Source organism: Falco naumanni, chromosome 6 (assembly GCF_017639655.2).
Source record: "Falco naumanni isolate bFalNau1 chromosome 6, bFalNau1.pat, whole genome shotgun sequence".
Lineage (NCBI taxonomy): Eukaryota > Metazoa > Chordata > Aves > Falconiformes > Falconidae > Falco > Falco naumanni.
This window is the reverse complement of record NC_054059.1, coordinates 37,349,800-37,374,788: the sequence shown is the minus strand read 5'-3', so window position 1 is coordinate 37,374,788 and position 24,989 is coordinate 37,349,800. Positions and strand designations below refer to the sequence as shown.

At 40.4% G+C, this 24,989-nt stretch overlaps 1 protein-coding gene across 2 annotated transcripts in view; it reads right to left on the bottom strand.

Annotated features, from left to right (window-relative positions):
- Positions 1-21,528, bottom strand: part of THBS2 (thrombospondin 2) — a 34,377-nt gene extending 12,849 nt beyond the window's left edge. Inside the window, exons 1-14 of one of the 2 annotated variants that reach the window (XM_040599235.1) lie at positions 21,483-21,528; positions 19,962-20,036; positions 18,583-19,139; positions 16,958-17,042; positions 12,351-12,544; positions 11,377-11,517; positions 11,037-11,133; positions 9,675-9,845; positions 8,650-8,826; positions 7,260-7,433; positions 6,683-6,810; positions 6,432-6,584; positions 5,174-5,392; positions 1,472-1,579 (exon numbers count right to left, since the gene is read on the bottom strand). In XM_040599235.1, coding sequence (XP_040455169.1) covers positions 1,472-1,579; positions 5,174-5,392; positions 6,432-6,584; positions 6,683-6,810; positions 7,260-7,433; positions 8,650-8,826; positions 9,675-9,845; positions 11,037-11,133; positions 11,377-11,517; positions 12,351-12,544; positions 16,958-17,042; positions 18,583-19,139; positions 19,962-20,031 — 2,274 coding nt within the window. In that variant the 5' untranslated portion in view covers positions 20,032-20,036; positions 21,483-21,528. Of the gene's footprint in view, positions 1-1,471; positions 1,580-5,173; positions 5,393-6,431; positions 6,585-6,682; positions 6,811-7,259; positions 7,434-8,649; positions 8,827-9,674; positions 9,846-11,036; positions 11,134-11,376; positions 11,518-12,350; positions 12,545-16,957; positions 17,043-18,582; positions 19,140-19,961; positions 20,037-21,233; positions 21,362-21,482 lie in introns of those variants that run through there. The other variant, XM_040599234.1, reaches the window with a different exon arrangement.
- Between the last annotated feature and the right edge of the window lie 3,461 nt (positions 21,529-24,989).

Sequence of the window (24,989 nt, the reverse complement as noted above, 5' to 3'; positions counted from 1 at the left end):
CAAGTGTACCACTGGCACATGTATTTTTTTTTAAAAAATCAGAATGTGTTGCAACATCAGGCCAAATTCAGCAGCATTTTATATTTTTTGGAAAAAAAAATAGAATTGTTACACTGACTTTTTTTGAACAAACTAGTATCAACATTCTTACTTTTAAACCACGTGTTTTGATTTTTCAGTCTAAACCAGAACAGACTTTTTTGTGGGTTGTTACATTGCATGTGATAACAAAATATAAAAAAGTTTCAAAAAGCAAAATTAAAATTAAATACTCTTATTGACCCAAAATATTTTTCCTCTGAGACCATTCCTTTTAGTGGAATTTTGAAAATTTCATTTCAGTTTAGTCCCTAATTTGAAAGTCTGCCAGAACAAGGATTCTTAGGTTTCATACATCCCCAGATTACACATGGACTTTTGCACAGGCACAAGGAAGTACTCAGTGTGGAAAGCAAAGAACAAAATCAAACCAAAGCAGTGGGAGTAAGGACTACCTCAGCATCATGGAATCTGAAGGGAGGTCATATGGAAAAAATCTTTAAAATACTTTCCTCTGCTAAAGCAAAAAACATTTACTGGGACATATTTTTTTTAGCACAACATTTTAAACTCCTCAGAAATATATTTTATATACTCACGGACAAGATATAGAGGCAAGTCAATTTTATACAGCTCATAAAACAACTTCTAGCTACAATTCTTCCAATATATGAACTAAATTGTACTATTTTCTCAAATAATTCCTTGGGTTTTTTAAAATATTCCAAATAGAGGCTCCATGCACACAGTTCTAACCCTGGTTTAACCTCTGAAGGGAACAAAGAGGAATAGTAAATTCCTAAAATGAATTCACTCTTCCTAAACATGTTCAGAAAAGGCAGAGTGAAGCCCACTCTAGAGGTACCTTTGCCACTTTTGCTGAATGTACATAGAGAACAGGTTTGAACTAACTACCTATCTTTTAGATTCCGCAGGTAATTGAATTTCAGTCTTGCAGGCAGATTTAAAGGAGGGGAGTATGAACCAGGCTAGGTGTTTCCCTCCCGTCACTTCCCCTTGATGCTGGGTGTGTTTATAATTATCATTATTCAAGCATAACTTGTTTCCAGCATAACTTAGACATTTTATTTACCAGCTTTTTAAATACAATTAACCTATCATTCTCCCATTGCAAAACAAAAAAAAATCCACCATCACTTTCCGTTAAACTGTTTTCAGGCACACAGCTGAACCCAGAACTCATATGGAGAATATAATTCAGCCCCAGGTTCCCCAAGCTGCTTTGCTCTGCACAGTGTTACTCTCCTTCGACCCAATACAGCTTTAGTCTGCACCAGATATCATTCAGGGAAGGCAGTGCAGAATAATTCAGCTGAAGCTCTGAACAATAAAGCTCTCATCTCTTGTAATGGCTTTCCTTAAAACCAGATGTTTAGGTCAAATGTACTGACGACACAGAAATGCATCTTACTTTGTCATCTTCAACACCATCGTTGTCATCATCCTCATCACAGGCATCTCCTTTGCCATCTTTATCAAAGTCTTCTTGGCCAGAGTTAGGCAGAAGGGGGCAGTTATCCTGGCCAAAAGAAATAATCAAGACATTACTTTTATATTACATCAGAATTACTTGCCTGGGCAGAATAGTAGATATGGTACACCAGAGACTATAAAGCAAGAACAATCAATCACAAATACTTTTTTACGTGCCTATTTTCTTCCAAAGATAGTAGTTCATCTGCTTCTTTCACACTATAAAGTGAAATGCATCTGCAAATCATTCTATTTCCCAGCTTTCCTTCTGTTAAAGGGATGTTTCCAGTAAATTTTAGATTAAACTATCTAGCAGAGAACAAACACACCACACACACACACACACACTCTTACATCAACTTTTTATAGACAACCCACAAACTATGTTTGAAGATTACATATAAAATGACCATGTTTGGTTACCAGAAAAATAAAGATACAAGCAAGAGGATCATCTTCAGAAATAGCTGTTCATGCAGAGTTACTAGAATGAAGTAGTACGCAGCAATGAAGTGGAACACTAAGAAAGGGTTTTGAAAAATGTGCCCTTATGCTGTTCTGCAAAACAGCACCTTTGCACTCCCATGCTCTCAATTTATTATTTGGAAATATCTATTTTGTATCACAGCTTTTTAAAGAACGGGTATTTAAAATAAGCAAGTCTTAGGTTCTGCTGAAAAAATAAGTGGCGAAATAGCTTGCCAAACTTTTAACATGTATTCCTTTCAAAAATACTATAATCAGCTACAAATGGATTTCAATTCTACCACTGGCTAAGAATAAATGCAACTATAAAAACCCACTCTATTATTCTCATTTTTTCCTTACATTCTCTGTCTACCTCGGACCAAAACTGAATCTGCCAAGAGAGACAGAAATATCTTTTTTGTAACACATACCCCAAGGAAATGAGTATTATAGTAAGATTCCTAGCCCTATTTTCAATCTCAGTGGTTCTAATAGAATAGATAATTTAAGAAAAAGAGAACTGGGAAGTTTATGGTAATTATCAAAACCTCAATGCAACTCCAATTTTTTATGGCACTTTTTTACCAAATACCTGTGAACAGACTTGACTGTGCAACTCTACACTGGTTACCAGTGATACAAAAAAATACATATTTTTGTAACAACAATAGAAATCAGTTGAAGCTTGCTCAATTACTTTGTTCACAGCTATATGTTTTTCTGTCTATCTGTATTCTCTGTAGATTTCAGTCCAGTTTCATATAAATCAAGTAGTAAGATGGAAACCTCTCAGGCAGCAAGTTCCTATAAACTTTGCATAAAGAGGTAACAGGGTAGAGGAGAGAGCTCCTACCAGTGCACTCTAATAAAAGACTTTCAGGTATTAGAAAGAGGACTTATTAGACATTGCACCTTCCACCTGGGAACTCAACCTTGAGGCACAAACCTAGGCTTCTTTGGTTCTTCTACTGACAACATTGTGTGTTGGTATGATAATTCTTACGAGAAAAAAAATGCCATTTTCATGTGAATGAAAAAGAAATTTACATTAAAAATATTGCTAAGATTTTATTTTTATTATTATTTACAACTACTTGCTTTATTGATGTAGTGCTGCTTAGACAGTAAGTTAATTTTCAACCATTATCAGCTCAAGGTAGAAAGCTTTGGTTTGCTTTTTTTAGATCAAATTACTCAACCAGGATATTTCGTAATGAATATAAGGACCAGAAAATACTTGGTATTCTTAAGAGGGTTTTTTTGGAGGGGTGGGGGTCCCCTTAATTGAAGTACTTGTGTTTATTAGATCAACACATATTATAGAAACCATTAATCAACCTTTGGAAACAGTTTTTTCTGAATGGGTTCAGCATGTTGGGTTTTTAATGAAAATGAATAATTTGCGCTACATCTTGAGTCTACGTGCTGCACATTCTGATGACAGGAACCAAAAAGGAATATATGAACATCAATTACTAAATCTGATGGACCTAATATGAACAGACAACAGCTACAGTGAGGAAGACCAATATGGGAAGCTCAAATTTCCATCAATGTCTGCAATACTTCTGCTGGTAAAGCCTAGATTCAAAATTCAAGTGGACTACACCTGAGTGACTTCCAATTCTCTCAGACAGCCTGACTTCAAACTTTCCTAGCCTCTTTATCTGTATTTGGGTGTGTGTGTGTGTGTGTGTGTGTGTGTTAACCACTGTAATGGTCTAGAACTCAATTATTTTTGCATTTCTTTCCTAATTTCTAAGCAGAAGTTATTGTGCTAGAACTTCATGACAGTTTAGAGGTAGATCACTTTAACAAGGAGAAGGAGAAACTGAAATCTTTTGCGTCTTGGGGAAAAAAAATAATCTATAGAAACCTCAGGACAGAAAGCATTGCCCTTGTAGTCATGACTGATTCAGCAAAATACTTGAGCACCTGCCCTAGTGAACACATGTAGGTAATTCAGTGTTGCCAGTGGTCCCACGAGTAGACACTTGCTTATGCCTTCTGCTCAGATAAAGCTCACTTCATCCCAGTTGCTTAATTTGCTTCTGCAAACAGTGTATGCCCCTCTATTGTGTCTGTTATTCAACCATCAGTGAGGCCACCACTCAGAACTGGGATCCAAAGAATTACCTGTTGGGGGTGTCTTCACCCCTCAGCTATTTGGGTCATTGCTAAACAGGTGAATGTGGAACAACTTTCAGCCTGGTTTTGCAGAGCAGTGTAACCGCATCAGGATGAGACATCCAAGCAGGTTCACCATTTTTCAGCAATTTCTGCTGGGAGGAACCTCAGGCCATGGAGCCAAGGAGGACTCAGTGTGTTTCAGATGAACACAGAAGCAGGTCCCAGGGAACATGGTGGGCACCCACTGCTAAATCTACAGACCACCATTTTTCAGCTCCCTGAAGCTTATTTCATCCTTGGTGTTTCATTTTGTTTTTCACTACAGTGGCACAGCTGCAGCAGCAAGAGTGGAGTCCCCTCCCAGGTCTAGAGCCAAGAGTGGCAGGAAGGTCATTCCCCTTGGGAAGATGAGAACTGGGACTCCGCATCTCTAAAAGGTAAGAGGCTGAATCTCCCATCCTCTCCCACTGAGCTTTTGCAATAAGAACTCCTCTGTCTTAATTACTCGTATTCATTCCTCTGTTAGGCTCCTATTGCCAAAAATTATCTTGAGCTCTGAATCCAGTTTTCACAGAGTGTGACCTGCTGAACGCTTTCAAAGGAGCGGGTAGCTCAATAAAGGATTTAGATCTGTAGACCTTATGTGGCTGTCAGTGTCTTCTTACAAGCCCTGCAGGTAGGATTTCATACTCGCCTGCACCCAGAGATTCCTGTTTAGTTCTCAGTGTGTGCTCCACACCCATGCTTTAGGTAGCTCCTGCTTGGTGTGTTAACTCTACTCACAAGCATCCCAACCTTCTGTGTATTCTGAATAGGGAGAACAGAAGACTGGATTTCACTTTGAGAATCCCTTACTGAATCTACTATTCAGTGAATACACATTTCACAACATCTCCTAGAAAGTTAGCATGGTCTAACAGTCAAAGCTTACTGAAAGCAACCACCTGCTTGATGCTGAGAAGTGTTATTCACATCTATTTAGGAAAAAAAAGAAAGAAAATTTGCTTATGGTATGGCATTTTTATCAACCTTTTTTACTTACCTTTACACAATGGTATGTTGCATTAGCAGCACAGACCAAGTTATTATTAGGCCAGCCATCCAAATCAGAATCTTCACCACATATGCGTCCATCGCCAGCATAACCTGTCCTACATTCACATTTATACATAGGATCACTGAAATGGCCCAGATAGATGCACTCTGCAGACTTATGGCAGCTGTGTGTCTTGTCCTTGCAAGGATTCTCAGGTTCACAGACCTGTAACAGATAGAGCATACTCACTGAAACCTGGTGATGCTTGCAGCCAGCTGTGTACACCTCAACTTTGTCAAGACCAGGCCAGTTATTTAGATGCCTAAAACCAGGAACTTTGTTTTAAGTGTGGTTAGTAAGCCATACTGCTCTGTCAGTTCACAACTCCAGACAATGCATACAGTGAAACTAATTAAAACAAACCACAGGAAAATTTGGACATTATTCAAAAAGCAATTAAAGTGATTAATATTTTGAGAACTCTATCTGCTTTCTTCCAGATGTCATTAATCCTCAGAAATTAACTGCAACAGAAAGTAGACCACACTTACCTCTTTCCTTTAATATTTGACCTGTCAGTATGCAATGACTATCTTATTTTCCTAAATCAGAGATCCTAATGAATTCTCACGTTCCCGTCAAGTAAGTTTTTACTTCTTTCTTATCGCTTTGCTTATTTTCATTGACAGTATCTGAGAATCTTACACAGATGTTTTACATTTAGACTTCACGTGTTGAACTAACCACAGTTTCAACAGCAACAAAGAGAAGGCATCCCATGACAGCCATTTTACCATTTACTTCTTCAATATCATTTCCACTTCCTTCTGCCCTTCACCGCTGATAGGTGTTGGCCCAATGGAGTTTAGGGAGTGAGAAACCCAGACATATATGTCTGATGACACTCACATAAACAGCATTATATTTATGGGGAGAATGATCCTGATTCTTCAGTTTCCGATCCCCAGGGTAGGTATGTATACCTGAGAGAAAGGAGCGCAAAGCAGGGGAATGCTTGCTCCTGGCATTTTACATTCATTTGGTGCAACTGTGCAGATGCCTAGAGAAAACAAAACCCTTAAAAAAAACCAACCCCAAATTCAGTATTTTGTTACTCAAACAAAAAATACCTTGGAACAGCAGTTATCTATTTCAGATTATCTTTGTTTGGTACACAAGTTTATCACATGCTTTTATTCACTGATATTTTCAGGTGAGAATTACTCAGTTTGAAAGCCACCAAATTCTCTTTGGCATCACTTACTTGCTTCTCTGTCTTGGCAACTTCCAGCCCTACCCCATAGGGCTGGCTTCCTTTATAGCGTGGAGGACATGGCAAGCAGTGGAAACCTGGATTTGTGTTCACGCAGCGATGGACCTGATTCACCTTAAAGCAAACATCTGACACAGCTATACACTGCAGGAAAAGAAAGAAGAAAGCAATCAGATGGCTGTGTAACTCCTAGATAATGAAAATTTCACAGTGATTTCCTGGTGTGGAAACAAAGTCAATACCTCATCAAGATCCTCACAGACAGTACCATTGCCAAGGTAACCTGCTGGGCATGGCCCACATGACCAAGACCCATCAGGGTAACTGTTGCATTCTGCTCCAGGAAAGCAAGGATTTGACAAACACCCATCTGGCAAAGACACATACAAGTGTAAAGTAAGTTAGGAGCACACAAGGCATGTCAAACAACTTAAGAAATAGGTATTCTCTGTTCATTATCTTAAATCACATGTGATGCAACAGACTCCTATAAAACCCCTGAGAATTAGGGTTATTAAATGCATTTCATATACTATTGATTTAATGTAAAAATAGTACAGATTGCTACATCCGGTTGAATACATTACAGCATACTGAAGCCCTGTTTAAGAAACAGATCCTTGTTCAGGAGAAGTCAGTATTAAGAATATATATAAAATCCCACTGATCTAAACAGCAACCAAAACAGTTAAATGTGCTTTCCTGAAACAAAGATATAATTAGTAGATTTCTGTAGTGTCAATTTATAATTATCCATTAAAGAAATAACAGCAACAAAAATTAGTCAGACTGAATAATAAAGAATGACTAAACACCAACCAATTGGGCAATCCTTCTTATTGCACATATCATGTTGCTTGGTATCTCCCACACATGGCTTTCCTCCATACTGTGGCTCTGGACTGTTACAGAGGCGAGACCTCTCACGAATTCCTCCTCCACAGGTAACAGTGCAGGCAGACCATGGAGACCAAGGACCCCACTGGCCATTCACTGGGTATGCAGAAAAGAAGAGAAAAGCATCACAGGTGATACACTGGGGACAACGTCCCGTGTCAATGACAGCAACCCTTTCTTCAGATCCCTGACTGGAGACAGTTTCTCACTATGCACATAGGAAGAAAGATGCTGGCAAAGCCTGACACTGAGATAGCAACAAGTATGGTGCCTTCAAAGCTCCATGCGAAGCTTTCATTTTCTGCAAAAACCAGAGTGTGACCACAGGAAACAAACTTCTGCAGATCAAACATGAGCTCAATGGCTTTTTTTATGACAACAGTATGCTCAGTAAGATTGCAGCTATTATTTTGTAATCCATTCACCAGCGTATTTTCAATGGTATTGCTTGACACAGTATAAATAACTTATTTTAGTGATTCTTCTGAATGTTTTATATTAGTACAATTCTACCAATCCTGTTCTCAACAATCCCAAATTTTCTTGAAATACAAACATCTTTGAACCAAACTCTGTGTGTGTTCTTGGTACTGCAAAAGAACCCATAAGGGCAATGGTGTATATCCTTTAAATACATAACCTTTTCACTAATTTTACATGCATGGGTAGATAAAAAAATATTTTAAGTGTGTACAGCTATTTAAGTACTACTGCGTTAGAAGCCTGACATCAGTTTCAGGTTCATATCCTGTAAGTGGGGGAAAAAAAGCTAAACACAGGAGGTAATGAAGAAATATATAAAAAGGGAAAAAAGTAAGGGAAAATTATATGAAAGGGAAGTGAGTGGAATGAATGGTTTCTAAAAAGGTTTAAAAGTGTAGATGAGGAAGAAAGAATTATAACAACAATTAAATGTGCTTAGTATCTGTAAAATGTGTATGCAACATGGCTGTCAAGGGACTGTATGTCTGTTCCTACCATTTACACCATCAGCTTCCTTTTAGACAGAAAGTGTTTATATTTTCGATATGCAGAAATAAATCATTAGGCTATAAAATGAAAACTTCTCAAACTCTTCATGTTTAAAACCAAATCATAACTTGGGAGGTTTACAAAACCTCCGACTGCACTTCATTTGTCTTCATTTTAAAAGCACCCTTGTGTGTTATTTCACCCCTAAGCTACAAATTGTATTTTCCATCATAGAAATTCACTGTATTTTAGAGAGACTTAAAGAGAATTTTGTATTTAAAGAGAAGAAACTCAGCTCTAATATTGTTGTGTCACCTTGGATTCAAGGCCACAGACATACCTGGACATGGAACCTTCTCACATTTCTCTGTTTCACGCCCATTTCCCACACAGTTTTTCCCACCCATCTGGGGGATAGGGGAATTGCAGAGGCGGATGCGGGTGATATTTCCTACTCCACAGGTAACTGAGCAGGAAGACCAGGGAGACCAGTGACTCCAGCCACCATCTTGACGTACTGTCAGAAAAAAGAGCAAAACTCAAGGAAACAGCCCACTTGCAGCAGTAATACAAACTCACTTGTGAAGTTAACCTTCTAATAAGCCTCTCACTATGCCTGATGAATGTCCCATCTCTTTCCCACCACTGCCACTTACAAAGGCCAGCATGTCAGCTCAGGCATTCAAGTACAGCTTTCTTAAGATTTTCAGTGACCAACATATGACTAACACGGATGACAGATATTTCACTTAAATATCTGAACTTGTTCCAAAGAAACAGATGCTTTTTTAAAATGCACATGTGGACATCTAGCAGCTTCAGCAATAGCCTTAGGTACTACAGTAGCATGGATATAACAGTTACCTGCAATACTATTACCTACAGTTCTGCAGATTATGATCTTCCTAAGTGCCTTAAATAAAAGCAGTTTGATATTTTGTAAGTCTTCTATGAATACTGTATTCTTAAAGACTACTAAGCTAATGGAATGGGCAATAACCATGAATAAATGACAGATCAAAATGTGGCCCCATGTATCATGATTATGAATTGAGTGTTGTTGATTTGACTTCAAACAAGAGACTTCAGTTCATAATGCTAAAGATCACCCATTATCTTTTTTTGTTTAACAGAGACAAAGCCAAAATACACATAACTAGTAAATTGTTAAAAAAGGGAGAAATATTTGAAAGGGGGAAGATCACAAAGAATCTAATGACAGCTACTTTAACGATGCGTATATGAGTGTTCAAATACATACTGCACCAATATAAGTGTAAGCATTCATAGGAAATCCAGAGTAAGCTTGTTTTTGATTAGAGATGTCTGAAGGAGCTTTAAAGAGGGAGAAATTTTATTACTTACTGCGATGGTCGCATTTCTTAAAGCTGCACATCCTTGTCTGGATGTGTGGGCCTGTACAAGCACTCCTGGTGACATCACATGACCTTCCTCGCATCTGAGTCCCAGAGCCACAGGTAACTGAGCACTTGGTCCAGTCTGACCACGGTGACCAGCCTTCCTCACTGTCATCAGCTGCAGAGCAAAAGGTAAGAAAGAGTGACTTTTAATACTAAGCACTATTATCCCATTCAGAAAATTTTCACTTTTCTTTTTCTTTAGAACGTATACTTGGTCCTTTAGATGTCTCTTTTTCTAATTTTGCTTTCCCAAGCTGCCACTGATGTTAGGGAATTAGAGTTTAATGTAATGAGAGGTTTGCCCAGAAAAGAATCCTGAATCTTCATGAAGTGCGCAGTGTGTTTGCATGAAGCACTGACCTTTGGAGGAAGAACATCTTATCTCCAGAATGAACTAAGCCACAAACTCAAATCCCAACCACCTTTGACTTCAGAATATATGTCAGTACGATGAGATGTGGCCCCACCTCTGAACACAACATAACAGTGAACATGATCAAGAGCACATCATAACAACATGCCCTATGCTCTGAATAAGCAAAATAACCTCTAAATATATTCCAATGCATTTTCATTTAGAAAATGTAAGCAATCATTTTTTTTCTGTAACAGATCTGTCTAGTACATAGCGAAATGTATTGAACCCACACTGAAGTCATCTAATCAGTGAAATTATTAAAACTACTGTCACTCCAAAGTCTAATTCACAGCCTGAAATGTTGTCTTAAATGTGGAAGAAATTAAGGTTAAGTAAAGCATTACACCAAAAAAGGATATATGACAGAGGGAAAAAATAAAATAGATGATAAGAATGACGTAAGAGAGAGGAAAAATAATGTGAACTCATAATAAATGTTGCATGAAACTACGTGAAACTTTTGATCTGGAACTTAAACATCTTCTGCAAGGAGACAGGAAGACATCCTAACCTATATTAGTCTGTTTTAACCAGGCAGTATGGAAAAGAGAAAATAGTGCACAGTACTATTGCAAACCAACAAAAATCAGAATGACCAGGCTTGGAAAACACAACGGGGGAAGAGCATGCTTATAACTTTTAGTGTCTATACTTAGCTAGGCAAGTTATCAGCTTACTTCAACAATCAATAGAAGCACTGAAAAGAAACCAACTCCTCCCGTAGGTAACTTAAAGCAGCCAAGTGACTTCATATGATCTTTGTATACATATAAGTTTTGTATTTGATCTTACCTGCCTTGACCTCTTACTTGTTTTGACGTTTTCAACACACTAGTAATGATTTTAAATATTACCAAAGAGTATCTTTCTCTTTGGCTAAATACTCACTATGAGAGCAGACTGGACAGCATTCACCTTCAACAAAAGATGGATCAGCACAGGAGACTGCTGGGCAGGTGATTTGATGGCACACAATTTTAGAATCCTACAAGCAAAGAAATCAACTTACTGACTTGTGCTCACATACAGAGGCAAATCAAGGTGAGCATCTGGGGAAGTTTCACGTGTGGAAATTCTTTCATTTATTCTAACTTCCATGGACATGGACACTACTTTTTAAAAATATCAGTAATTCTAGACCAAGCTCTGTGTAAATGTGACCTGACCTCAATAGCTGGGCTGGATTAATCCATTCCTGCAGAGAAGAAGAATGTTTCCAAAACCTTACCTGGCAGGTGCACTTGGTGCAGCTATCTACAATCCAGCTTTCATTATCTGCAAAGACACGGCCATCCTGCCAGCAAACTGACTGGTTCTTCAGTGTTTTGTTAGGCCCAATCAATTCCCACATAATTTGGTTCTCTTCAGACTAGATGAAGGAAATGAAAACAAAATGTATACTTCGTAAGAAAACTGTTTTAAATAAACAAAACTGAGACACTATTGGATTTAATGATTCCATTAAAATAGTGTATTTTTACATATTAATTTACATAAAGAAGACTATCTCAGGTACCGCAGTTCTTCAGAAAATAGTACAAAGAGTCATGCAATACTAAGGGAAATCTGTTCTTAGTGGTTTTGCTTTCCTCTAGTACAGCTCATCTTTAGATGGGAAGATTTGAGCCCTGTGACATATCACGTAGTAATAAACTTCCTTCAGAAATAATTAACTGATTCAGAATAAGAGGGGCAGACCAGTAAAACATCACCATCATACTTCAGCTATGAAAACCCCATTTATTTACTTACAGTTTAGGTACCCTGTGATGTATTCATAAATGGTATAAGCATGGTAACAACACTTTAACAGTACACAGGCAAGGTTGGGTTCATTAGCTTTCAATTCCCAAACCTGCAGTAGCCTTCAAGAGGATTGATTTCTCCTGTGTATGAGTGCATGTGGGTTTTTTACACTATTTTTTGTGCTCTTTTACACCTAGTCTGGGAAAACCAAGCCTTCATTAAAGTGTTAAAGACAAAAACTATCTACCTAGTCGCTTTGAAAATGTAGGTCATCTCTACGTTAGTAGCTATACCAACAGGTATACACGTGTAATGCAGAAATCTCTATCAATTGCCTCTTGTAAAAAAAAAACCAAAAAAAACAAACAAACAAACAAAAACAAACAAAAAAAAAACAACAGGAAGGAGTGCTGCACAGCAGACCTCTTTCACTTCTTCAGACTTACAGGTACCTACCACTTTTTGAAGGTTATCAGCTAAGTTGTTCACCACGATGCGAAGGCCGGTAAGCTCTGTGAACATCGTTCCCAGCTCCTCACAGGAGCGGTCACAGAACTCGGCCTTCTCTGGTTTCTCACCCACATATTCCGTTGTGACAGCAGGGCTCAGGTGAAGGATTTCAGTGCTCTCATTGATGGTGTTCACTTCAGCTGGTAGCAAGAGAGGGAAAGAGAAAAGTAGCATATACAAAATTCTTCCACAGATTACAGATTCCTGCTGAAATCACAGGTTGGCACGCATGGGTAGGGTTTAAACACATCTATTTTGGCACAGCTTCATGATAGATTATACCCATGAATAAAAGAGAGGGGTTATATGTCAGCTGGTTCCAATTATAGTCTTTCCCTTCTCAAAATTAAGAGCCAAGCTGTGCCTCACACGGCCCTCACTTTAAAACATTGTTGGCACCACAACACATTAATTTATGAAGAAGGCATAACAAAAAGACACAGTATCAAAAAAGCAAACCAATTTTATCCACTCAGAGCCATGAAAGGTTTCAGAATTTTTATGACCTATGACATTTTTGTGATGCAGGAGAAAGTTTCCTTGCAGAAAGTCATTGTCCTTGTTCTGCCCATAAATTCCATGGTTACTTGGATCAAATTTGGACCATTATGCAATTTATACCAGACTCTGGGCTGCTCTATGTTGCACTACCTTGTGTTAAACTAAGAGGAGCTGTTATAATGACAATTTAATTCCAAGTGAAATGGAGCTCAAGCTAATATCAGGCTGAATATTTGATTTGTCATGGCAAACACTCCTACATCAGGTAGATCGTAATTAAAGCAGATCTTTGCATGAATTATACAAGGAGAACTGGACATGTTCTAATATCAGTTTAAAAGACCTCACTGTCTATAGCAAATTCTTGAAAAATAATAGAACAGAAAGCATCAACAGTAATTAATAAGAAAATAACATGGGTAACTAAATAAAACAGTCTCTGTTCTCTTAAGCACTTAAATCTCCATCAGGTAAATATCTTATGGAACCTTTCTCTAAGGACTCTACAGTACACTGAAATTTGGTATCAGCTATACAGAAATCCATGCTGCACTCTCTCAATAAAGACTTGCTTACCAGATTTATAATGTTGTAATAACTCAAGGTTACCAAACAGAAAAAAGAAGCAAAGGATATAGCAATTTAAAAAGAAGAAATCAGCACAGAACATGCGCCATAAAACATATGCTCCAAAATATCCCAATACCATTAAGTGTTGACAAGTCACAGAAGATAGCAATGCTTCAAAAATTCTGAAGGCTTGATTTGATACTTGACTATACAATGTAGAGTGTTATATTTAAATGTACAAGCAATGAAGATGGGAGAAAAATATTATTCATTCATTTAGAAGGCCAGAAATAAACGAACAAAGAACCAACACATAAGATGACATTAAGTGATTACTTCTCAACCATACTTAAAAATGATTGGCTTGATGTGCTTCTACATTAGCTATGAAGTATCTGCCGCTAGCCAAGGTCTACAAAAAACTTTTCACAGTATTCCAAAGTTGAAGTAATTGTCCAGCTTCACTTACAGGACGGGAGAAAACCGATATACCACATAGCAGATCAGAACTCTCTGTGTCATAACTGTTTACTTCAGCTGCTTTTTGATTCCCTGGAAAGAATGCAATTTTCCTACCACATTGAAACACTAGGTTTCTCAGATTTCCTCATAGCACTTCACAGGTCATTAATTTCATATTTTTCAAGCCAACATGGAGTATGTCTTGACCGGAACATTCTGAGGACATTAATAAAGCTGCAATCTCAGCAGGAAACATAAACCAAAACTATGTTAGAAGAACTAAATCCACACTTCCTACTGGTACTTGGCAGTGACTGAAAGAAGATGCCTGGGGATCACTGGGAAATCAGTTCTCTGCCGTTGGCTTCCTGCTAATTTCCTAAGGACCACATGATTATCTTTAAAATGAGAAACCAGAAGAGCAGAATGTGCATCCTTTCACATATGTAAATGTCATTCTGTTGATCTCTCTGAAGAGATTTTATAGATGTGCCTATTCAGGTGTGTTTTTGTCATCTCTCCTACCCAACGCTGTGTGTAAGTCCTCTCTAAAGTATTTGCAGCCAACACACTACAGAGATACTTTCCTACCCTCAACCCAACAGCAATCCCAAGCTACCATTTCACAACACCTCACGTTCTCATACCAGGATTAAGGATGCAGTAGGAAAACACAGCCCTGTCTCTAAAAAAGAAGCAGGCCTTTTGTGTCCTCAGAGCTGAGGGCACTTCAGTGGTAACATGTTATGGGACGCTCACATGTAAATATGGCGTCTTAGTGCCTGTATCTCAGCTCAATGAGTAGGCCATCAAAATGGGAAAATATATACCTTGTGGTCAGTAACATATTGCCCGTGGCTTTTCAACTGTAATAATTAAGCTGGATAGGCAATGCCAGAAAATCAGCCATACACATAACAAGTCTTTCAAGTAATTTCAATGAACTCAAGCCATAGTGTTCTATTAGCCCTCTTCTGTTGTTGCACAAGTAATTTCCATCTTTTAGTGTTCTTGGTGTTGCAAAGTAAAAGTAAAAATGACATAAACTGAACTATTTGCTAAATACTTTGCAGGAAGGATAAAACAAAAAAACCAACCCATATCTGTATAATTTATCAGACCTGAAAGTTTAACAGTTGACAGATGTGATAAAAAATGCATTAAGAAAACATACTCTTCAGCTGTTGCAATAGATGATAAGAATTTCTCCTAAGGTAAGTCTCAGCTCGCAGAACTCAGTTATCCCTTTAGGCTCCCATTGGCCTCCTTTTCATAGTAGAAGTACAGTAACATCTCATTTCTACTTGGTAATATTTCAAAACATTTAGTCACACTGTTGCCCTTTGTGGTAATCACCCAATAACAATAGAAAAGACTTGCAGACACTGTCTTTTGTTGGTTTTGCTGGTTCAGTCTGTCTATACCTAGGGATCGCATCCGCTTGACTGAGACTGTTCTGCCTCTGACTGCTGAACGTGCCCTCAAGGTTCTACCTCAGCTTCTGGGAATTTTGTTTCCATTGGTAAATGAAGCAGGATAGCTGAACTGCAGCCTTCCTGAAACCATCCTTATCTTTTATTCAGGTTACAATTAGACCTAAATACGTGTCCTATTTTCCCAGAGCAGATTGGCTCCTCAAGAATTTTCTTCCAGTAACAAAGTTGAAAAACAGTAATTAGTAGTTTCGAGTACTTTCTCAGTAGTTTGACTACCAAAAACAGCTTGGCTGGGAGAAATGACAACTAACAAATGAGTGCATGCCTTCTTGCCTGTGCCATCTAAGGCCACTTCCATTCTAGCCCACCTGACTTGTTTCTAACACTGTCACACTTGTGTCTGACGTCCTGCACCAGGGGCACACCTTTAGCATGTATGAAATCACCAACCAATATATTTTATCAAGATTTAAAAACAGACTAATGAGGACAGTTATTTTTTTCTGTGCATATACATATATACACACACCCCTGTATAGATATATACATATGTATATACACACACATTTATATGTCTTATAGAGACTTTTCATTAAAATATCTTAATACTCTGGCTGCCTTTAAGACCTGCTACTGCTTATTTTCTGGGTTTTGCATAAACAAGGAAAAAAGTTGAGTACAGCCTGCTCAACTAATTTGCTCCATCATGTGTTTTACTGAAGTGACAGAAATAATGGCATTTCAGAGGGCAGAAGTTTCAATTAAACCATGAAGTGCTGACTGCCTTGTGCACCCACATTCCTCTGATGGACTTAGCTGTCTCTGATTCTCGACTGAGCTCTTGCCAGTGACAAACACGGGAAAGTAAAATAGCCAGCACCCCTGTGAGCTCAAGTACAAAACCTTAGTGCATACTTGACAAATTTTCATAAATTCTTTCATGATGAATCCAATATACTCCCACACACAGAGGGCTCCCCTCCTGGTGAAGTCAGCATGAACTGGACCAACAAGAACATGTCAGCCTGTCACATACATGCCTTCCATACCTCTCTGGGTTTTTTTTTCTTATTTTCCTTAAATTGTTTTGATTAACAATGCTTTGGGATTCAAACCCAAAGTCTTTTTCAGTCAACAAACTTATTGCAAAGGAATTCAGTATCTTCAAGACTTGCAGACTTGTTCATGGACCCATTGAGAGTCGAGAGCAGAATTCAGAAGCAACATTACCAGTCTTGTGTTCAAAGAATCATGGACATCTCGTGGAATAATGTAGCTATTTTCATACATATGCATTTTCCCTTCTATTTCTATTAATTTCTTGCTTGGCAGGTTTTCTCCCAACTTAAAAACAGAGGCTCAGAGTTATAAACCTAAGCAATAACAACTACAATGGTAGGCTAGAGAGTAGAAATGGTATCTCAAGATAGCTAAAAAATATGTTCTTATTACCAGCAAAAATCAACTCATTCTCTTTTTCATTTCAAAGGGATCTGTTGCATGGGTTTAGGACAACATGTCACCATTGACAGTTCTCATTTTCAGAGTCAACTGAATAATATTAATGAGGTAAAAAAGCCTTACTTGACTGGCTTCTCTGGCATCCTTTTCTACGCAGAACATCCTCTATTGAAGTATCAAAGATTAACTGAATATTTTGCAAAAGACCCTGCAATATTAATAATAAAAATAATTAAAAAAACAGTAAGATCACTTTGGGAGTAACTAATAACTGATCTGTCCCAATCTCATGCTACTGACTGGATTCAGCCATAGTAAATATGTAAAAAACAATCTACAAGTCATTAAACCTGACACACAATGAAAAAAATGTGTTTATAGTTTTGTTATATACTATTTCAATACTATAAGCAACAAAATTAGGTATGTTCTGAAATAACTCATAATAGAAGTTATTAAACAGCTATGGAGATTTGAGCTCATTTCCATAGTGCACATTTTAGATTGTAGTTCTATGAGATATTTGTCATGAGGTCAAAGCCAGCTTTTGAAGTTCCTGCCCCATTGCACCAGCATCCTCAGCCAGTCATTCCCATGCACCATACTTGGCTGCCTCACTTGTGCTGACACTACCCTGAGACAACACTATAAAACCTGACTGTTCTCTGTTCCATTAAAAAAAAAAACAAACTAAAAGAAGAAGAAGAAGAAAATTACTTTAAAACCAGATTACTTCAGTGACCCACTTAACAGCACAGCTCCAGAACCAGCACAACTGGTGGAGAAACTCAGTCATGGAGGGAGGAATGGAGAGGCTGTGGGCAAGAACTTCTGGCTTCCCTTCCAAAACTGGTCACCCCGTGGAACCACACTCCAGCATGTCACACCCTGGCTGACAACTAGATGGCACAACAGGATGAGAAAGAAAGGGCCTCCTGAAATTTTTGAAGCCATGAGTTCCAGTTTGACTTCAGCCCTGACTGGAAAAAGAGCCACCTTTAAAGCATTTGGGACAGATCGCATCCCTGTATGAGGCAGGAGGTTATTTTCACTTTACAGGAAAACCAGAAAGTCTGTAATTGCTCCATTTTAAAACAAAAGAGAAAAAAAAATCAATGTTTTCCACAAAACCAAAAAATATCTCATTTACAGGACTAAATGATCTAAACATATTGTTCGAATCTCTTTTTTGGGTTTTTTTGTTTGTTTGTTTTTTAATAGAAACAAAAGTTTATTTAGAATTGCAAACTAAGATATTTTGTTAGGGGATGGACCAACACCACATGCTTCAGCTCCATTAAATTTTTTTTTCCTTCCACTTTCAAATAAAATTTAAAACTATTGACAGTCTCAATATGACTTGAATAGATATTCAATGAAAAAATAGTTCAAGAAATTTCCACAGAATTCTACAAATCACCACAAAACCGCAACATGTTTAGAAGTCTTACGTGTGGAAAAGGAAATAGATGCTTACATAGGAAAGACCATAAACTGGTTTTGTGCACTTTTCCTGGACCTAGACTTTGCTTTACAAGTCCTTTGCTTTCAGGAACCCCAAATTCACTCAATGTAGATCCAGCAATGAATAAAAACACACTCTGGAGAAATTCTGCTTAGGAACACTTGTGACCCCACCAAATCCAGGAGACATCAGGAGAACAAAACTGCACCTATTGCATCTTCTTAAACTACTTGCAGTTACTTTCTTACCTCACCAGAGACCCAAGCTTCTCCAGGTTACCTACCCTGAAATGATTCTCCCGAATGGACCCTTTCGCCACATACATTCTGCTGTTCTCTGCTTTCAGTTGCTCATAGAAAGGCTCCTCCAGGATGAAGCTGTCAATGAGGTCACAGCCAACATAGAGGTTGTAGTTCTCCCCTGTTATTTGCACAGTGAGGTTCTTCCACTGTGAGTCGGCAAGGTCCACATCTTCCAGGGAAATCACGTTCTGGAAGCCATCCACCCAATAGATGAGGTCCAGAGTGTTGGCCCGGCCATTGGAAATGATCTCAAACTGCCTCTCACTGATGCCAGGACCCTCTAAAGCAAGGATAGTGCCTCTAGATTGCCTGTCCTGTCTCAGGGTGGCTGAAAGGATAAAGCCCTCATTCTGCCGTATGAGTCTGACAATCTTTTTTAATTTCTCTGGTTTACATGGAGGTATATGGTCAAACCGAATGAAACGATATGCTGGGATAGTGGGGTCTGGACCTCGAAATAATTTTGCTCCAACTGTCTTTCGGTTTATGTTACTGATCTGAAGTAAATCAAAGGTAGTCTCCTCTTCCTTGTCACCATCTGAAAAAGTTAACAATGTGTGACAATGTGTCTATAAAAAGTCTTATAAGAAACAACTCTGCATACTAAGTAACAGCAATTATATGACAGATGTAAGGATCAGCAGAGAAAACCCAGTTCTTTCCTACTTCTACAAACAGAACTGTTCCTATGAGCATGCAAGTGAATCATATTTTCCACTTGTCATTTTCATTTACTTGTATATATACATGCTGTGTGTCATGTGTATACCTACACATGGATTCACGCAACAATGTATTCATTAGGTATTTTATATATGTATATAAATAGATAAGGAAGTTGAGCCAATTTCTATATTTTGACTATCAGCTAATAAAAATAAAATTATGAGAAAGCATGTGGTCACATGACAACAGGAAGCAATAGATTTGCTTTTTAAAGATTCAAGCCAAGAAGTCAGATGTAAATGAGAGTCTGGCACTATGCCAATTTACATTCTACTTATATTTGATTTATAGAAGTCTCTCTTTACCTCTGTCTTTTTTTAAAATGTTCACCCCACTCAATGATTCTGTTTGTATTACTTTCACCATACAATTCCACTGCAGAGGAAAGTTTCTGAGATTATATACATTATGATCAATAATTTTTAAAGAAAGCAATTTTGGGATATTTTTGGGGAAACTTCATTTAGCAGTAGTAAGATGTATCTACCAAAAAAAACCCCAGCAACTACTATTCCAGGCAATTCTAAAAAATCATATATGCTTATTTTGCCCATTGTAGCTCAGGTAAGCCAGTGTTTTATACCAGCTTTTAGGAGTTACAATATATATATAGTTAAGAGGTGTCAGAACTTACCCTGAGCATTTGAGGAAACCCACAGGGTTATCAAAACAGCAAGCCACAACAGCCCACTCCTCTGCAGCATAACTCCTATGAATAAACCAAAAAGTAGTAAATATTAGGGAAATAATATTTATCAACTACAAGTACCTTGCAAAATGCCACAGGCAGAACTCTCATTATAAGCAACTATACATACAAAATCAGAATTTATATCTTGTCTGATTCTTGTAATACTTATTCTGGGGTCATTCTTGATGTCAGAAATAAAATGTGAAATCTAGTGAAGAGCAATTCTGGAGGATAAAGCTCCTTTTTTATGCAAGTGTCTTTAGTAATAAATAAGGAAAGACTTACAGAAAATACACGCTATGATTTTCTCCCCACTATTTCGCTAGCTGGCATAGGGACCTCATGACACTATACACAATACAGCTCATTAGCAGCTGCATCTTTGCTTTGGAGCACAAGGTCTGGCTGAAACTCCTCACAGGGTGATGGGATCTGGCTAGATTTTGGTTCTGAGCGCCAGCTGTACTCTTCAGTACCTTTCCCACTGCCATCACACAAACACCTCTCTGCCTCTTCTGTAAATATATATACCATTTGCCTACTCTTACAACCCTCTGTACCAACCACAGCTGGATAATGAAGTGACTTTTAACGCGGTGCCGGCTTTGCCCCGAAGCACTATGCAGTTACAGGCTGTGTAAGCGCTCCTCCATCCGTGCTTGCGCTCTCAACGGATGGAGCAGATGGCGTTCCCCGGGACCTGCAGTCATCCATCCATCCATCCATCCATCCATCCATCCATCCATCCATCTGCACGCTGCCGTACCTCTTCAGCGCCGCTAACTCCACACGCTCTCCTAAGGATGCCAACTTTTCCTGGCTAAACTTTCTTTTCCCTGTAGGGAACCTACTGCCCGTCACCCCGAGGTACCACCGCTACAGCCAGGGACCGCCAAACGCCTGGAAGCCCCTGCCACCTCACACAGCCCGCGCCCGCCCGGCGGGACCCTGCCCGGCTCCGGCTCAGCCCCGCCGACACGGCGGGCACGGCTGCGGGCAGCGCACGGCGCAGCGGGCGGGTGCCGCACACCGGCCCCGCCGAGCCCCCCCGCCCCCGGCAGGTCCCCTCGCCTGTCACCCCGAGGACCCGCGGGGGACGGCTGCACGAGGCTCCCACCCGGCTGCCCACGGCGACCTCCGGCCGCAGCGGCCCCCGCCACCTCCCCCCGAGCCACGGCCGCCCCCGGGAGGGGCCTCCACCCCCCCGCGCCTCACCTGGCATGGGGGAGCCGACGGCGCGCTGGGGCGAGGCCGGGGCGAGGCCGGTGGGAGTGCAGCGCGGTGCCCTACCGCTGTCGCCAGTCCCTCCGCGGCCCCGCGCCCCGCGCCGCCGCCTTTATGGGCTGCGGGCCGGGCCCCGCTGTCAATCAGCGGCGCCGGGGCGCGCCCCCGGCTCGCCCCTCCGCCGCGGTGACATAACCTCCCCGCCGCCCCCTCCCCACCGGGCGGCCCGCGCTCGCCTACCTGCGGGGCCATCCCGGGCCCGGGCCCTCCTCCGCACCGCCCCGCAGCCGCCCGGCCGCCCTCCGCGGGCGGTGCGAGAGGCGGGCCGGGCGGCGGGGGCCTCCCCGCGGGGAGCGGAGCGGCGCGGAGGGGCGGGCAGAGGCGGCCGAGCGCGCCGTCGTGCCCCGGGTTCCGCGGGGGGGACGAGCGCGGGTGCCCCAGCGTGGCGGAGCCCCCGGGAGGCGGCGCCAGGCCCCGGCAGCGGGGAGGCGAGCGCGGCCGGGACCCGCCGCCGGGGCCGCCCGAGCCTGGTGCCCGCGGGCGGGAAGCGGGGCCCGGCCCTTCGGGCCCGGCCTGGGGCGTCGCGAAACCAGGCGGCTGGGAGCGCGGTGCTCCTGCCGCCGCTGCGGCAAAAGCAGCTACTGTTGCCCCGGGGCTGAATCTTCTCATTTCTATCCTTAACTTTAAATTACACGGCACCCCAGAGGCGAGACTTGCCCCGGTCCCCCCCCCCGCCCCGTTTGTAAAGTGCTTACTGGAGGGCAGTCAGCAGCTTCTCAAGTGTGTCCAACACCTCGGTCCCTCTCTTCCTCTCTTCTCCATCGGAAGCACCATCCCCTTTGATCTCCTGGAAGTGATACTGGGCTTGCCTAGGCCTGCTCCTCCTCATGGAGGGAGTCTTGCCTCCCTCTAAGGAAAGATATGCCACAAATCTCACACTTAAGCTGCTCCTAATCTCATTAAGAGAACTGGAAAGTATCTCCACAAGCAAAGACTACAGTCCCAACCCTAGGACTAGCAGGTCACCACGCTGAGGAGCACCCAGCGTGCCCTGCTGGTGCCATGCTTCATGTGGAACAGGAGAATGGATCGCTGCAGTGGGTGCACAGAACCTGCCCTGACACGTGGAAATGTTTCAGAAGTCAAGCAAGACCAGGATCCCTGACACTGAGGCCTGAACTGGGGTTTCAGGATATCTGTGGAAGGATCCTGCAGCTGATGCAAAGAACCATGGATTTGGCTGAGTTGCCTGCACAATCCAAGAAATGGAGCCCTGTCAAATGTATGGGTGGATAAACACCACAAATGTTAAAAAAAAAAAAAGAAAAAGGAAAAAGAACAGCATAGGAAGCCATCAACTTTGCTCATCACATTCTGAAATTCCAGTAGAAAAGGTGTTGATGTTGCAGAACTCAGAAGACTTCAAAAGACTCAATCTGTCACTAGAGCAGAACACGCCAACGCAAGCATCACTGTCTTTCCTTTTGCCATGGACGCTCCTTCCAACTTGGCTGGCCTTGGCCTTGCAGGGTAGCAGAAGCCAAGGAGCCTTCCCCTTTCTCACAGGGTCCAGGGAACACAGCCAAGCTAGGAGAGAGAGGGCTTTTTTGTCATCCTAAGACATTTGGTTTTCAGTTTTGTGAAACCTCAAGAATTTAAAAAAATAGCTAATGAAGTTCACAAAACCTCAAATTCTACTGAGTTTACTCATTCCCCCCACTATATTAAGACCTAGTCTTTATAGCTATGTATGTAGACATATGGTGTGTTTTCCACAAGGCTTTGAACAGCACTGGTGCAATTCTTGTCAGAAAGCTGCTCTGGGCTAACAGTTGGAAAAGAGAGGGCAGCAATGTATTTAAGAGACCTAGAAGGTATCTTTGAGATAGTGCAGTTTACTATTTGTACATTCATATGCAAACACTTTTTACAGTGGAAATTTTTAAGTCAGTAAAAGGACAGTGCAAAATAAAGAGAAAAAAAATATCATGATTGCTTTTAACCAGCTACCTCATAAAAAAAAAAAAAACAAAACCAAAAAAAACAACTCTTCTTTCCATCTCTGTGGGTGTTGCAGGAATGAAGGATTGATAACATATTGTTTCGACATGAGTGATTTATATATAGGATGATGACCTTTGTGAAGACAGATTTGGTTCTGTTCTTTCCACGACTGTGAAAATGCTCACTGCTCACTTTCCCCTGGCCACCTTGGAAGAGGTAAACATCCTCTTCTTTCCAAGATTCCTGACAGAAAGGCTCAACAGGAACGAATGCACCCTCTGCTTTCCCCAGCTAGCCAAAGTACACATGCAAACACTAGAATTACGTTCACATTTCTCAGTCTACCTGCTTTTTGAGTAGAAGGTGAAAGTGAGAAATGGCAATTGGAGAGATAATAAAGTCAGATTTACTAACATTTAGGAATACTAGTAAGGTAACAGTAGTTCTCATACTAATGGTTTTCTGTAGTGTTTCACCTTTCATTGCATTCTGCTTCAGACTGGCCCATCAGGCATGACGAGAGATCCTTCTCATTTCTTTACGCACCTCCCTTTGCTTTTTTCAGTATACTGTTTGAGGTTTTGGGTTTTTTCCCTTCTGCACCAGCCGTAGGGGACTTCCATTTTAAATTATGTGAGCACAGTGCAAGGAAACATACATTACTGAAAATCACTGGGGAATGGCAGGATTGTGGTGCGGCAGTATCTCAGAAAGAACTGTGATTTGATGGATATCCACCAAATAATCTAGGGTTTTGGCTAGGAGTTTATCACTGACATTTTGACTTAGCTTAACTTGGGGCAAGACCTGAACTCTCCTACATTAGAAAAAATCACACTGAAGAAGTGGAATAAGCTATAGACACTAGAATTTTTTTTTAGCTTGTTTTTCTGATAAAATGGAAGCTACTGTGCCATGATGCCAGAAGAGAAATTCCATGAGTTTTGCTAGGTGAAACCCTGATTGACTTCTTTTGCTTTTCTCACAAAAGCATCCCTGCTAATTGAAATGGATCTAATTGCATTAATATGATGAAGGAATCCTTCAGGTCTTATCCTGCAGTTCTGGATGTTCACCTGATGCTGATAAACATTCTCTCTGAAATGCTGCAGGCATGAAGAATTTTTTTGTATTTTTGTCCTGTGATGAGGTTTGATTTTCATAATTCACTATATCGGTGTCCCGAAACTGAAACAGGCGACTTCAGATTAGCATGTGACCCAGCCATTCAGATTTTTGAATGAGCTTGGAGTGATAGGGAGACACCTGGGTCATTCCTCAGACAACCTGTTCTAAGTACTCCAGCTAAATGCAGATTTTGAATACTGTAATAGATTACACAAAGCATAGTGAATTCATCTATGATGAGGGAGAAAGTTATTTTTGACAAAGATTTATGTATGCTTTAATTTCTGGTGCATAAGTAGTCAGAAAAAGTGGGCATCATAATCAGGTACTTTTCCATTCATTGATTCAGAGGGAAAAATGTTTTCTTTCCAAGCTTTCTTAAATAATTTCCAGGTATAAAATGTATCCAGAGACAAATGCTAACACATTCTGTCAGAAGAGATGGTCATGGGCTCTGCAAGTACTGGCTGATATACTTTTACAATAACTTTGCCAAACAGGGAAATCTTGGTACCACCCTTTTACAAACTTTGTCTTTACAAAGTGCTTATACACAACAGCTTGTTCAGTGATGTCAGCTGGAGGACTTTAATTTAAAGCTAAGCACATGTTTAA